General features: G+C 45.5%; 1 protein-coding gene across 3 annotated transcripts in view; it reads left to right on the forward strand.

The window, feature by feature from the left end:
• LOC149316001 (zinc finger CCCH domain-containing protein 11A-like) overlaps positions 1-11,898 on the forward strand; it is a 29,516-nt gene extending 17,618 nt beyond the window's left edge. For all 3 annotated transcript variants that reach the window (XM_089514596.1, XM_089514597.1, XM_089514598.1), the window contains 7 exons: positions 1,145-1,210; positions 1,676-2,176; positions 5,650-5,726; positions 7,648-7,963; positions 9,157-9,326; positions 10,291-10,355; positions 11,413-11,898. In XM_089514596.1, the coding sequence (XP_089370722.1) occupies positions 1,145-1,210; positions 1,676-2,176; positions 5,650-5,726; positions 7,648-7,963; positions 9,157-9,326; positions 10,291-10,355; positions 11,413-11,656 (1,439 nt within the window). In that variant the 3' untranslated portion in view covers positions 11,657-11,898. The remainder of the gene's footprint in view (positions 1-1,144; positions 1,211-1,675; positions 2,177-5,649; positions 5,727-7,647; positions 7,964-9,156; positions 9,327-10,290; positions 10,356-11,412) is intronic.
• The last annotated feature ends 4,051 nt before the right edge of the window (positions 11,899-15,949 follow it).

A 15,949-nucleotide genomic window follows, 5' to 3' on the forward strand; every position in this document is an offset into this window, starting at 1 on the left:
GAAACTTCAGCAGGTTCAAAACACTGCAGCTAGAATGCTGGCTGGGGCCAGTTACAGCGAGCATATAACTCTTTTTGAAACAGCTTTGCTGGCTACTGATTGATTTCTGGGCACAATTCAAAGTGTTGGTCTTGACCAGCATACAGACTGATTGAGAGACTGCATCTCCCCATATGAACCTGCTAGAGTCCTAAGATCTTCAGGGGAAGGCTTTATTTCAGTCCCACCACCATCATAGGCTTGCATGGTGAGGTTATGAGAGAGAACTTTCTTGGTGGCTGCTCCCAACCTCTGGAATGCCCTTCCTTGCTTGCCTTTTGCTGGCAGGCAAAAACATTTTTTTAGGCGGGCTTCTTAACATAATAATCATGACAGGGTAATTTTATATGAGGTGTGTGTTTTATGTTTTTATGTTCATTTTATACTGTTTTAATTAGATTAATGTAACTGTTTTTATATTCTTGATGTAAAGTTTTTAAAATATTTTTATCTTGTGAACTGCCTTGCGTCCCATTTTTGGAGGAAGGCAGCATAAAAGTGAAATAAATAAATAACACTTTAAAAAAACCATCTATTGCATTTTGGAGAAACCAGGATATGGTATATTGCATGAAACATGACAAGTATCTATCCAGCCTGGCTTGTAGTATAAGAGTTTGTGCTGGAAAATACACGTTAGGACCTACATTTTTACTAAGAATGAGTAATCAGAATAAGCAGATCACATTGCCAGTTTTTTTGGGCCCAAAACCATGTATGCAGTCTACTTGTCTACATGCACAGCTATTTTGTGCCAGAAAAAAATCACAAATTCTACTCTCAAACAATTTAATAGCCCATAAATCCAAGCAGACTAGTACAGTGGACCCTTGTCTTATGCGGGGCATCTGTTCTGCACCCCCCCAGCATAAAGCGAGTGGGATGGGCACACGCGCCATTCATTATATTGCAGCGTGGCTTCAGCGTAAGCTAAAAACCACGTGTAGTGTGCCCGCGTATGGTGTGGGTACACCGTGTATCTATAGTGTATATCTATAGTTTGATTTCCAAAAAAATGGATTTCAAGTGAAGCGATGAGAGCAAAATAAAAAAGTGCTGCGCAGCTTTCTTTATTTCTTCTTTCTTTCTTTCTTCCTTTTTGCAGTACAAGTCCCCAAATCTCTTAAAGAGAGACTAGGATTACCATCTGATCAGAACAACATGGAAACAGGTATCACTTGATTTTATTTGTATGTCTATACTCCTAAGCCCATCAGCCTAGGAATAAACCACATTAAATCTAGTGTGTAAAGGAATGCAGCATAAGAACAATCTACCACTATTCTGTTACTTGTCTTGATTTTATAGCTGCTTCCTGTGCTTGCTGGGATGAGTACTCTTATTTTCAGTAGCCATTACCTGGTTGTTGTTGTTTTAACACACATTATATATATTTTTCACTTTCGGACTGAGGGTCTTTTCAGTATATGGGAACCTACCATCCAGTGGAGTGTGAGAAGTGCATTCCTGAGAAGCGGAAACAGCAATTTGAATGATGTTGGAAAATCAGAAACAGATTTGATATGCACCTTGGTGGGGAGGGATATTTATATAGATGTGTAAACATGAGCTTCCATCTGAAATTAAACATACGTAATTATTTCTAACATGTTCTTTTTTTGTTCTAATGATATAGAGAATGCTACCAAGCCAGCAGTAGAAATCCATGTGAAAACGCTTGAAGAAATCCGCTTGGAGAAAGCTAGCCAAAGAAAGGGACACATTCAGCCTAAACTCAAAGTTACAATATCTTGTACTGCAAATGATTCCAGTCCAGGGGCAAAACCGTCTCCTGCCATCAGGATCAAAACTTTTTCTGAAGTCCTTGCTGAGAAAAAGCAGAGGCAAATGGAAGAGGAGCGGATTAAAACTGAAAAGGAGAGTCTTTCCAAGTTAAAGCATGATTCTGAACCCCAGAAGCAGGGCTCTATTGTTATTGCACCTGCAAAAAGAAAACTGGAGGAGCCTTTTGGCAAAGCCAAGGACTTGGGGGAAGTGCGCATCAAAACATTGGAGGAAATCAAGAAGGAGAAAGCTCTCCGAATGCAGCAAACTGTGGACAGCACTGTAAAGACACAGCTGCAGGCTGAGAGAGCTCCAGCTGAGAGGAGATTGTTCTGCATTACAAAGCCAACAGGTACTACATATTCTCTGTTCATAATATTTTATTTTGTTTCTAAATAACTTGTATTTAGAATGTACTGTACTCATTTCATCCAAAACCGTATTGAAAGAGACTTGTTGGCAGAAGAGGAGAGATGAAGTCCTCTGATAGTTTTTGGCTCCTAGACTTGTGACTACAGCAGTGATGATGGGTTTTTTGCTTCTTGGGAATACCAAAAATATGGAAGGTTAAACATGTCTTTTCTTACCTCCTTGTATCAAACTAGAGGTAACAGAAGTACAGAGTATTTGACCCTTTGTTTCTTTGTAACCCTATTGCTTCATCCTTTTCCTGTGACCACATTCTTTGCGTGAAGGCCTTTTCACTTAGCAGTTTTTTTCACTGACTCCTTTTCCTCAGTTCAGAAAACCAAACATTCATTCCCTGATACCTTGGCAATTGAAATCACCCATTTCCCAAGTATAATCTTTCTTGGCTTTACATTCAGAAGGTTTTGATCTTCAAGCTCTTTCAGAATTGCCTGTGACAAGAGTACTAAATATAGGCACACTATGTTGTGCATTTATTTATTCTAGGATTCAGTAGAACAGTACACAGAAGATCTTCACCAGATGAAGCGGGCTGCACAACGACTAGAGCGCTACTGGCGGAAACATGGGAACTTATCTGACAGAACACTCCATGAGAACATGTTGCGGTCCTACGGAGTGGCAGTCGGTGCAGCTAGGGATGCATTCTGTGCTGCACGGATTGCGTCAGCAGAGTCTCGTCCAGCAGAGCTGTTCAGGGTGGTCAGGGAATTAACTCAAACCCCGGCCACCCAGAACCCTTTGCTTGAACCAACTATTGCCTGCTGCGACGCTTTTAACAACTTCTTTGCTGACAAAGTCTCTCAGATAAGGGCTGATCTGGACGCCAGTTTTCGAGCAGAACTGTTAGTAGAGGCATCCAGCGCCTCTGGTAACAAGGTTATTCTGGATCAATTCTGAGAAAGACAACTTGCCCTCTTGACCCTTGTCCATCCTGGTTGACCGTACAGGGAGGAGATGTTATAAAATTCGCTCTCCATCTAATTATAAATACATCTCTTCGGGAAGGTATTGTTCCATCATCTCTGAAACAGGCCGTGGTAAAGCCTTTATTGAAGAAACCTTCCCTTGATCCCCTATCTATGAGTAATTATAGACCGGTCTCCCTTTTACCATTTTTGGGCAAGGTGACTGAGAGGGCAGTTGCTTCTCAGCTCCAGGCAGTCTTGGATGAACCTGATTATCTTGATCCATTTCAAACTGGCTTCAGAGCGGGCTATGGAGTTGAGACTGCCATGGTCGCCTTAGTCGATGATCTCTGTCTGGCCACCGACAGAGGAGATACAACTCTGCTGGTGCTCTTGGACATCTCAGCGGCCTTCGATACCATCGACCATGGTATCCTTCTGGAACGCCTGGGAGAATTAGGTATTGGGGGCACTGCGCTCCAGTGGTTCCGATCCTATCTCTCGGGAAGGTTCCAGATGGTGAGGCTGGGGGACAGTTGCTCTCGTAAAAGAGAGCTTACATCAGGCGTCCCTCAGGGTGCCATTCTGTCCCCCATGCTGTTTAATATTTACATGAAGCCGCTGGGAGAGATCATCCGGAGTCATGGAGCTCGGTGTTATCAGTACACTGATGACAACCAGATCTATCTCTCCATGTCTCCGACTGACACAGTGACTAAGGATGGCATCTCTCCTCTGGATGCCTGCCTGGGGGCAGTAATGGGCTGAATGAGGAAAAACAAACTCAGGTTCAATCCAGAGAAAACAGAGGTACTCATGATAGGCTCCCCTAGCCCGGGCAGGGAAATTTGTCATCCTGTCCTTGATGGGATTAAACTTCCCTTGAAGGATAAAGTGCGTAGTTTGGGAGTACTCCTGGATCCATCCCTACATTTATCATCTCAAGTAGATGCGATGGCCAGGAGTGCTTGGTATCAGCTTCGGCTGATTCGCCAGCTACATCCCTGTCTGGACCGGGGGGACCTAGAAAAGTAACCTCTCGTCTGGATTTCTGCAATGCGCTCTACATGGGGCTATCTTTGTATCAGGTTCGGAAACTGCAATTGATTCAAAATGCTGCAGCCAGGTTAATTATGGGGACATCTAGGTCCGATCATATAACACCTATCCTAAAATCTTTACACTGGCTGCCAATATGTTTCTGGTCCCAGTACAAAGTGTTGGTTATTACCTTTAAAGCCCTAAATGGCTTGGGCCCGGGTTACTTGAGGGAACGCCTCTCCCTGCATAATCCTCCCCGCACGCCCAGATCCACAGGAAAATTTTTACTTGACCACCCTAAGGTGAGATTGGTGACAACACAACAACGGGCATTTTCAGTTGTGGCGCCTTCTCTATGGAATGCCCTTCCTGAAGAAATCCGCCACATTAGAACGGTGGAAGCCTTTAAGAAGGCTTTAAAGACTCACCTCTTCCAACAAGCCTACCCTCCTAATTCCATCTAAGATTTTACCTCCCCTATTGTCTTTGTAGCTCTGTTTTTATGGATTGTTATGCTTTTAACAGTTTTTATCGTATGTTTTTAATGTCGTCAGAATTTAATTCTATTTTAATATGTATCTTATGATGTAGATTTTCAATCTTTTTTATTGCTTGGCTAACAACATGTACACCAGTTTGATCGTTGGAAAAGCGGTTAATAAATAAACATTTATTATTATTATTATTATTATTTTCTGTCATGCCCCCCCTAGGTAGAAGAAAACATTTCACACTCCTCGCGCGACTGTAAATAGTATCATTTGTCTATAAAATTGTTATAAGTACACCTCTGCATAACACTGTATCCTTATTAACAGAGCCTCGCGCCCCCCTTTACGGAGCCTCGCGCCTCCCCTGGGGGGCATGCCCCACTATTTGAGAAGTACTGCAGTAGAATGTGTCTCTCTAAATCTTTCTTTTCATTTGTTTTGGAATCTGGAAGAATGGCTTGTTTGTAGCCTTTTGTATCACTTGAACATTAGTTGCTGCAACCTATGAGCCATATGATATGTTACATAAACTGGAATGGAAACATATTATCAGATGTGTATATGGTGAGGACAGACTAGTTCTGAGAGAAAATGAATGTGCCATATGGTGGAATTATGGTAGAATGACCAATTTCTTTTGAGCAGCGCAAGAAATTACTCACTTTCCTTTAGTACCGGGTAAAGAATCTGGCATTCCAGAGTTGATGAACTGCAGCTCCGGACAGTAATCCTTTCCATACCCCTCACTTTGCAATGTTTTATGGATGTTGTTGCCATAAAGTAGCATTATTTTTATTTATTTATTTATTTATTCCAAACAAGATAGTCGACTTCTGGATATGGTGGTTGTCCTCTTACATAACCTATCCTCAGAAGTTGAGAAAGACCTACATAGCATATCAGATGTCAGGAGTGGCAATTTTCATTTTAGAATAATTAATGTGGTGTTTTAACAGCCCCTGGAAATGAAGAGGAACCCCGCATGGAGTTGACATCTTCTTCTAGAGATTGCACAGCAGATGCTACTGTAAAGGTGAGTGTTCTTTGTGTTGTGTAAGAAAGGGGACCATTGTCTGCAGTTATTTTCTAGCATCTTTAGAAATTGCCATTCAGTATCTTTGTCAGGAGTGACTGATAAAAGAAAGATAAAGTCCTATTCACTATCCTAGCAGGCCAAGGGTAGGGTAGGAATCATGAAACTCCCTCTCCTAGCAATTGTGTAAGCAGAATAAGGAGTGGTAAGAAAAACGGGGAGTTTCAGGGTCCCGCACACACATTTGATGGATGATTTCCATGTCTGTACTAGGGACATTTAAGCCCTGTTCATTATTGGAGTCTGTGACTATATGCAGCCTGTTTGGACTATTTAGCTATTTAGACAGCTACATTTCTTTTGTTGTGGTGTGCTTTCAAGTCACTTAGGAACTCACTGTGTTTTCTTGGCAAGATAGTTTAAAGGGGGTTTGTCATTGACTTCCTCTAATGCTAAGAGAGTGTGACTTGACCAAGATTTCCCACTGGTCTTCTGTGGCTGAATAGGGATTCAGACCTTAGACTCACAGAGTCCTAGTTCCAGCACCCAAACCACTATACCACACTGGATCTTACAGTGTTTTATTTACATAGATAAAATGCAAGGGTAAGCATGTTGATTGTAAGACAATTTTCAAAGTCTTTTTTGTCATTATGAGCCAGTGTGGCATAGTGGTTTGAACATTGGCTTGTGACTCTGGAGACCAGGGTTTGATTCCCCGATGAGCTGTAAAACCTATTGGATGAACTTGGGCAAGTCACATGCTCCCAGACATTGGAAAACAATGGCAAACCTCCTCTGAACAAGTTTTACCAAGAAAACTCCATTGTAGGTTTGCCTTAGGATTGCCTAAAGTTGGAAATGACTTCAACTCACACAAAAACAAGAAGAACAAGAAGTTCTGATTATAGCTGTTTTGGGCTAACCAGGAGGCATAGCCACTTCTCTTCGTATCATGTTTCAAAGTCAATATTTCTTCATCAGACAAAGTTTTTTTTAAAGCATGCAAAGGGAGAAGGTGGGAGGGAATTATACTACATTTGTATGGTTTGAAGATCACCTGAGAAGAACTGCTGACTATCAAACTAGTGCTATCAGGTCACATCCCCAGTGACCTTGAGATTGCTAGGAATATGAGAGGCAGGCAAGAAAAAGATTTCTGGGACCAAGAAAGTCGAAGTAGAGCAGTAAAATTTGCTTTTCCATTTGAGAATATAAAGGATCTCCATGTTTAATGCTTCAAGTTGGATTTTTTTTCTCTGCTCTTGATGTTTGTTAGGCCTGTTTTCTTTTACTGAGTCTCTACTGCCGGTCTAGGCAGCCTTTTTATGGCAACAGTTGCATTGCTTTGGATGTAGTCTGTCATGAAGTACTCATTGACTGTGGGCAGGACTGAGGCCAGCAGTAGATGGGGCTAACGCCATGTGCAGACAAGCCACTCTCTCCACTCTTTACCTCTTTCTCCCCCCCCCTCCCCCCAATCCACAAGAAAACTACAGACGGAAGGACATCTCTGTTAATAAATAGCTGGACAGATCATTTGAAGGGGGATTTTGAAATTAAGCTGGAGGCTGCATGAGTTCAGATACAGAGCTCCATGTTACTCTGCCACTGCAGATTGCCTACCTCTCTGCTCTGCTGCATATTCCCAGTTGAAGCTACATTGTCATTTCATGTGGCTTTACGATTTCACTAAGAAGTGAATTATCATTGGCTCTGATTATGGGAAATCAACCCAAACTTCCACAATACTTGGCAGACTTTCACAGTAAAAATGAGAGTCTGTATCTCATTTAAATTCCACTAACCTGTAGCTGGTTTGCATGAGAAGTAAACGTGTTGTACTCTGGAGAGCTTATATAGATTTTCCTTGGAAAATATCTTGTTTTCTCATCCTCTTACTTCTCTGTGTACTACCCAGCCTTTGAATGACAGTGTGAGCAATTCATATTCAAAAGTCTATGTGAAAAGCTTAGAAGAGATAAGAAAGGAGAAGCAATGCTTGAAACAGCAGCAAAAGAGGAAGTCACAGGAGGAGCAAGTGGTTGTTACATCTGCTCGGGAAGAAATGGGAGAAGCAAAAGCCCTCGTGACAGCAAATCCTGCATCTCCTGTGAAAACAGGGAAAACCCGTCCACTTAAAAAGAGACAACTGATGGGATCCCAGGAAATGGCACAAAAGAAGTTGCGATTAGAGTCAAGCGTTTTATCCCAACCTGTGGAACAAAGAGTTAAAGGTAAATTATGTCTTGATGGTTTCCCACATAATGGAGAGGCTGGTATGGTTGATGTTTTGATAAGAAGAGGTAGAAATGAACCTGTTAAAGTTCTGACTTCAGAACAACTCCTATCTTGTTATGCTGAAGCAATCTTCAGAAGGGTCCACAGGGTATGCTTTAGTACATAGTAGCCCCTTGGATAAATTGTTGATTTTTAGATGTGCACTTCTCCCTTCTACATGTTTTGGGCACAAAGATGAAAAGAGTAAAAACAAAAGATATTCCTAGCAGATGCAAATTATTTTGTTAACTGGAACTGATCCCCACACGCACCAATCCATGAAAGCTATGTTGGTAAGCAAATTCTGGAGTCAGTGAAGATCTTGGAAGATTTATCTGTTATCTCACTGAGATAGGCACACTTGTGCCCTAAATATTTTAATGCTGGTTAAAAAAAAAAGAGTTATGCGGGTCCATGCAGACAAGCCAAAATAGAGCTGCTTTGGGTCACTTTGGAGGTATGCTGTTTAAATGATGCATGCGTCCTAAGAGTCCAGAAGCAACACCAAAGCCATGCTCCAGTCCTAATGACTGGAGCATGGCTTTGGCGTTGCTTCCGGGCTCTTAGGACGCATGCATCATTTAAACAGCATACCTCCAAAGTGATTCGAAGCAGCTTTATTTTGACCAGTCTGTACGGGACCATACATTTACTATTAAAGCTCTGGGTCAGAAATCCCCAGGACAGAACTGCTCTGCTTCGCTGCATAATTTGGCTCTTTTTAGTGTGCTGGCACAGAATCTGACTTGCTTCCATTTTAGATATTGCCAAACAGTTGATCTCAGCAGGGGACTTGTCCCTGTAGTGAGGAAAGGCCTTAGTTGCACTGGTTAAAGGGTCCCTTCTTATAAGATGCTGTAGCCTGATCATTCTACATGTAGACAGATCTAATAGGTGTGAACTAACAATATGTATCTTTGGGAAATGATGCTGAAAATTTGTGAATGAAACATAAGAATATTTTCATACTTTCTAAGTATTTTTAACATTGTGGTTTTTTGTTTTGTTTTGTTTTTGAAAAAAGACTCCTCAAGAGGAGAAATGCTTTTTCAAGGGTATTTTGTTTTTTCTGAGTGGGAGTGGATGGGTGAGGAACAAACATTGTCGGTCAGCGTTCCCTGATTGGTGGTGGGTTGCTTTCATATTCCAGCCAAACTCAAGGTGAATGTGAAACCATCTGGAGTGAAACCTGTGTCTCCAGCAAAACAGGCACTGAAATATAAAGCATCAGAGAGTCATCCCTCTGTTGCAGCAGTGAAGCCTCTGAGCCCCATTCCAAGCACAGATGCAAAGGAGTTCTCATCTAAAAACACAGCTGTGGTAAGAAAACTGCCATGTAGTTCAATTATTTCAAATTGAAACATTGTATAGAGTAGCTCAAGGTGTTAAGACTCTTTGGATTTGCCAAAATTGTGCTTTATTTTTCCACTTTACAAAATGAAAAGATAGGGCAAGAGCTAATTTTAGTGCCAAATGGCCAATTTCACTGGTGGTGGGATAATTTTATGTTTATTTTGAGAAAGAAAGAAAAATGGATTATGTACATAAATTAAGGAAGCATGATGTTGGAAAGGAAAAGGCACCTGTGAAATATGCTTTGAGCATTGGACTAGGACTCTGGGAGAAAAGAGCTTGAGTCCCCCCCTCAGTTGTGGAAACCCATTGGGTAACTTTGGTCAAGTCACACTTTCTCAGCCTCGAAGAAGTCAGTGGCAAGCTCCTCTGAGTAAACCTTACCAAGAAAACCTCATGATAAACTATAGGGTCATGATAAGTAGAAATGGCTTGAAGGCAGACAGCAATAACAACTGTGTGTGAGAGGGAGAGACAGAGAGAGACTAAGATTATCACATGAGGGACAGGACATAATGGTCCCGTCTGACCCATCCTTCCCGCCTGATTGCGGGAAGCACTTTCACACATGATCCGTAATTGACCCGTCCGGGAAGCGCAAATCATTTTCACATGTAAACGTGCTGAACCTGTCATTCAGCTGCCTGAAAAGTGCTAGTGAAAGTAATCACACTAAACAATTTTACATGAAAGCACTCTGAGAAGCACTTTCAGCCATAAGTGAAGTGATGTCATTTGCCATCATTTTGTATAAACGAAAAACCCATTAATACAATTACACTTCACTGATGACTTCCATGTGAAAGTGTTTAGCGCAATCCCTTTCACTCTGGTCATGGTCGGGATAAGGATGGGGGAGCAAGCCCCTCCCTATAGTGTCCCTGTGTGATAATCTAAAGAAGCATTTACTTTTCCATTTCTTTTTTCTCAGGCAAATGCTCCAATCCTTCCAAAGGAAACTATAGCCACTGGTCCTGAGAGAGAGTGTTGTAACAGGTAATGACTTCACTTACATTGTACATCACTGGGATTATCTCTTACAACAGCAGGGCAAATTGAATTGGAGCACTTGCTTGTTATTAGTGATCTGAGGTGATACATAATTTATATGAAATATATTTATTCCTCCAAGTTAGAGAGCAGAGTTTCAAATAATAGACAGCCTTCAGGAACAGATTGAATTAAAACCCAACTCCAGTAAAAATTGAGAAACCTCATACATTACTGAAAATTCCAATTCTACACTGACAGATTCGGAAGATATAATATCAAAGTAGCGATAAAGCTCTGTCATAATTAGACCAATGGAAAGAGAAATCTAATATTATGCTGCTTTTCTCCCAAAAAGGGACCCAAGTCTGCTCACAAGAGCAAACAAAAGGCAAACAGTTTTCCTCTTATTTTCAAAATAGCTTCTGTTCAGTTAGCCAGATAAAAGAGAAAGTACATTCTTACCAAGCTAGAAAATAAAAGGATTTATTCTGGTTGAAGATCATAGATATGTCAAACTTCTGCATAAAAATATCTTTTCAATGAGCTACTAATGTGTACAAAATCACCCCAGAATTTCTGGTAACAAGTTGTGGTACTTTAGTTCACAGCTGAATCTGTTGCTTTGGCAAGATCCCCAAAGCAACAGATATTTATCTTTGCTTTAATACAAGGTGGGCAATTACAAATGCCCTGGGGGTAAGGGCCTAGTGTTCTCCCTATGAACCTCCAGTGGATGTGTTTGAGCTGATCGAGAAGTATTGTGTTACTTCCCATTTTTAAAAATTGACTATTTGGGGGGATAGTTGGGAGCAGACTACCCCAAACAGCTGTTTCTTTGTAGCAGTTTAACTCATTTTTTCCCATGAGGTTTCTGAGCCATTTTTAATGGTGATGCAGGGCATTTTGAAAACTCCTGCTGCTAGAGAAGAAGCTTTGAAACAGACAATTCATAACATGACACCATTATGCTTAGAGTACAGATTTCTCCAAGTATCTAGACAGGGTTTCTGCTTCTTAGTGTGAGATGTGTAATGTTTTTGTTGTTTTTTTCCTTATGAAGGTCTGAACTCCAACTAGAGAATCAGGCAGCCTCCACACTGCATACAGAAATAGCAAGCCCAACTTCTTCTCATGTAGCAGAGAAAACATGCAGGCCAAGCTCAACAGGATCTGGGATTGAAGATGAATTTGAAAAGCTGATTTGGGAAATCTCAGAAGGCAAATTAGAAGCTGAGATTGATTTAGACCCTGGAAAAGATGAGGATGACCTCTTGCTTGAACTTTCTGAAATGATTGACAGTTGATTTTTCTTTAGATTTTCATTTTGAAACAAAATGAAAGCTGTATATTTTGTTGGATCATCAACCCCCCCTTCCCCAGTGACTGAGGAGAAAAGTCTTAAAGCACACTTTAACTGGTTGAAGAGGATGGCTGTGTTAGATTGCCCTGATTTATCCTGCTGGTCAGAGAAATGTCCTTGTATAATTGCCCTGTTATTATTCTGTCCACTTCAGATATGTGGAGAATAAAACCATGAACATTTCAACTGGGAAGAACTGAAACTACAGACCTCCCTCCAAATTTGCGGGGGAGCCACTGCGGGGACTCCCACAAATATTCAAGTCCCCCTCCCCTCCCTCCCGATCCCTCCTTACCTCTGTCTTTAGCAGTTCCCCCCTTGCCTAACTTTGCTCTGGGAGCTAGCAGCGGGGCTTCCCTCAGTCGGGGAGGGGGGGCGCTGAGCCAGGGGAGAGGGGCCTCCAGGGCCTGTGATTTGCCCCCCTCTGGCAAGCCGCCATGGGGATTTCCCTTCCCGCCGGCTGCATTCCCCACCCCCCTCAGCCACAGTCACTGGCTGCCCACTTTGTTCCCCTCTCTCCCAGTCCCCTGAGAAGGAGAGCACAGGGTCCCCCTGTTAGATCCTTCCCTCTGCCCCATGGCTTTGGGGGTTGCTCAGCCGGATGTCCTCCAGAGCAGTGGGGCAGATGGAGGGTGCACAAGTACCCCCCCTGCTTGCTCCTTCCATCTGCTCCCTCTGTCTGCCACACTCTCAGCCTCTCCTCCCCCTTCCCTGTCACACCCTCAGCTCCTCTCCCTCTTCCCTGTCACACACTCAGCTCCTCCTCCCTCTTCCCTCAGCTCAGCCAGGCGTCCTCCAAGGCATGAGGCAGGCAGAAGGAGCAGAGGGTCCCCCCCTTTTGCTCCTTCCCTCTGCCTCACGGGAGGGGAGAGAGGCCGAAAGTGTGTGACAGAAGAGGGAGGAGAAGCTGAGACAGGGAAGGGTGGAGCCGTTGAGTGAGTGTGACAGGGAAGGGGGGAGAGGCTGAGTATGTTACAGAGAAGGGGGAGGGGAAGCTGAGTGTCATGGAAGGAAGAAAGGCTGAGAGTGTGACATGGAAAGGGGAGGAGAGGCTGAGAGTGACAGGGAAGGGGGAGGAGGGGCTGAGTGTGTCAGATGGAAGGGGAGGAGACGCTGAAAGTGAGAGGGAAGGGGGAGAAGAGGCTGAGGGAGTGTGACAGGGAAGGGAGGAGAGGCTGAGAGAGCAGCTGGAAAGGGAGGAGAGGATGAGAGAGTGACAGGGAAGGAGGGGAGGCTGAGAGAGTGCGACAGGGAAGGGGGAGACAAATCTGAGTGTCAGGGAAGGGGGAGGAGAGGCTGAGAGAGTGTGACATGGAAGGGTAGGAGAGGCTAAGAGAGTGTGACAGGGAAGGGGGATTAGAGGCTGTGTGTGTCAGAGAGAAGAGGCTGAGAGAGTGACGGAGACGGGGGGAGGAGAAGCTGAGTGTGTGACAGGGAAGGAGTAGAGGCTGAAAATGTGACATGGAAGGGGAAGGAGAGGCTGAGAGTGACAGGGAAGGGAGAGGAGAGGCTGAGAATGTGACAGGGAAGGGGGAAGGGGGCTGAGCGTGTCACAGCGAAGGGGAGGAGAGGCTGAAAGTGACAAGGAAGGAGGAGGAGTGACTGAGAGTGTGACAGGGAAGGGAGGACAGGATGAGAGGGTGGCAGGAAAGGGATGAGGCTGAGAGTAGCAGGGTAGGAGGAGGGGAAGCTGAGAGAGAGTGACAGTAAAGGAGCAGGAGAGTGAGTGTGTCACAGGGAAGGGGAGGCTTAGAGTGATGGAAAAGGGAACAGAAGCTGAGACAGGGAAGGGGCTGAGAGGTTGAGTGAGTGACAGGGAAGGGGGGAGAGGCTGTCACGGAAGGGAGAAGAGAGGCTGAGAGTGATAGGGAAGGGGAAGCCGAGTGTGTCATTGAAGGAGGAGAGGCTGAGAGAGTGTGATGGAAGGGGGAGGAGAGGCTGAGAGTGACAGAGAAGGGGGAGGATGGGCTGAGTGTGTCACAGGGAAGGGGAAGGAGAGGCTGAGAATGTGAGAGGGAAGGGGAGGAGGAGCTGAGTGTGACAGGGAAGGAGTAGAGGGTGAGAGTGTGACACAGAAGGGGGAGGAGAGGCTGAGTGACGGAAGGGGGAGGAAAGGCTGAGAATGTGACAGGGAAAGGGGCGAAGGGGCTGAGTGTGTCACAGGGAAGGGGGAAGAGAGGCTGAGTGTGAGAGGGAATTGGGGGAAGAGGCTGAGAGTGGCAGGGAAGAGGGAGGAGAAGCTGAATGTATGATGGAAGGGGGAGGAGAGGCTGAAAGTGTGACAGGGAAGGGAAGGAGAGGCTGAGAGAGTGGCAGGGAGGAGGAGAGGAAGCTGAGAGTGTGAGAAAAGGGGGAGGGTAGTCTAAGTGTGTCACAGGAAAAGGGGAGAGGCTGAAAAAGTGTGACAGGGAAGGGCGATGGCGAACCTATGGCACATGTGCCAGAGGTGGCACTCACAGCCCTCTCTGTGGGCACACATGCTGTCACTCTAGCACAGAGTTTGCCAGAGTTTCTTACTAGAAAGCCAGAGGGATGTGGCACTTTGCAATAAATAAGTGGGGTCTGGGTTGCAGTTTGGGCACTCGGTCTGTAAAAGGTTCACCATCACTGAGCTAGGAGGAGCTGAGTGTGTGACAGGGAAGGAGGAGGAGGAGGAGCTGAGTGTGTGACAGGGAAGAGGGAGGAGGAGCTATGTGTGAGGGAAGAGGGAGGAGGAGATATGTGTGTGACAGGGAAGGGGGAGGAGGAGCTATGTGTGTGACAGGGAAGAGGGAGGAGGAGCTACGTGTGTGACAGGGAAGAGGGAGGAGGAGCTGAGTGTGTGACAGGGAAGAGGGAGGAGGAGCTGAATATGTGACAGGAAAGAGGGAGGAGGAGCTATGTGTGTGACAGGGAAGGGAGAGGAGGAGCTGAGTGTGTGACAGAAGGGAGAAGAGGAGCTGAGTGTGTGACAGGGCAGAGGGAGGAGCAGCTACGTGTGTGACAGGTGAGGAGGAGCAGCTATGTGTGTGACAGGGAAGAGGGAGGAGGAGCTATGTGTGTGACACAAAAGGAGGAGGAGCTGAGTGTGTGACAGGGAAGAGGGAGGAGGAGCGCTATGTGTGTGACAGGGAAGGGAGATGAGGAGCTGAGTGTGTGACAGGGAAGAGGGAGGAGGAGCTATGTGTGTGTGACAGGGAAGAGGGGAGGAGTTGAGTGTGTGACAGGGAAGAGGGAGGGGGAGCTGAGGGTGTGACAGGGAAGGGGGAGGAGAGGCTGAGAGTGTGGCAGACAGAGGGAGCAGATGGAAGGAACAAGCAGGGGGGCTACTTTTGCACCCTCCATCTGCCCCACTGCTCTGGAGGACATCTGGCTGAGCAACCCCCGAAGCCATGGGGCAGAGGGAAGGAGCTAACAGGGGGACCCTGTGCTCTCCTTCTCAGGGGACTGGGAGAGAGGGGAACGAAGTGGGCAGCCAGTGGCTGTGGCTGAGGGGAGTGGGGCATGCAGCCGGCGGGAAGGGAAATCGCCATGGCGGGTTGCCGGGGGGGCGAATCACAGGCCCTGGAAACCCCTCTCCCCTGGCTCAGCGCCCCCCCCCCGACTGAGGGAAGCCCTGCTGCTAGCTCCCAGAGCAAAGCTAGGCAAGGGGGGGGACTGCTAAAGACAGAGGTAAGGAGGGATCGGGAGGGAGGGGAGGGAACTGAGTGGGGGGAGGGGGGAGGGGAGGGAACTGACGGGGGGAGGGAGGAGGGGGAGGGAACTGAGAGGGGGGAGGGAGGAAGGGGAGGGGACTGAGCGGGGGGAGGGGGGAGGGGGAGGAACTGACGGGGGGGGGGAGGGAGGAAGGGGAGGGAACTGAGAGGGGGAGGGGGAGAGAACTGAGCGGGGGAGGGAGGAGGGGAGGAGAGGGAGCTGCCAAACCCATGAACATCAAACTCGCGAGGTCCAAGACCACGAATTTGGAGGGCGGACTGTATTTGTCATTCTTCCCAGAGTCCACTTGCTCCACAGACTCGTTTCTCCAAGGTCAAAACGTTAGTTTTAGCTGTTTTAAGGTAATTCACTGTATTCTTAAGTATCTGCTTGCAAAGAGGTAGCTTTGTCAGTTTGTTTCTGAATAAAAAGAGAATTAAAAAGCAGGTTTGTGGCTCCTTAAATTTTCCATTCCATTTTATACATAATTTTAACCTATGTTTTACTTGTATTGCAAGCTGCCTTGAGTCCTATTATTGGGGGAAAGAAGGACTATTAAATA

Source organism: Sceloporus occidentalis, unplaced genomic scaffold, assembly GCF_023333645.1.
Source record: "Sceloporus occidentalis isolate IW3139 unplaced genomic scaffold, rSceOcc1.0.p SCAF_3, whole genome shotgun sequence".
NCBI classification, from domain to species: Eukaryota; Metazoa; Chordata; class Lepidosauria; order Squamata; family Phrynosomatidae; genus Sceloporus; species Sceloporus occidentalis.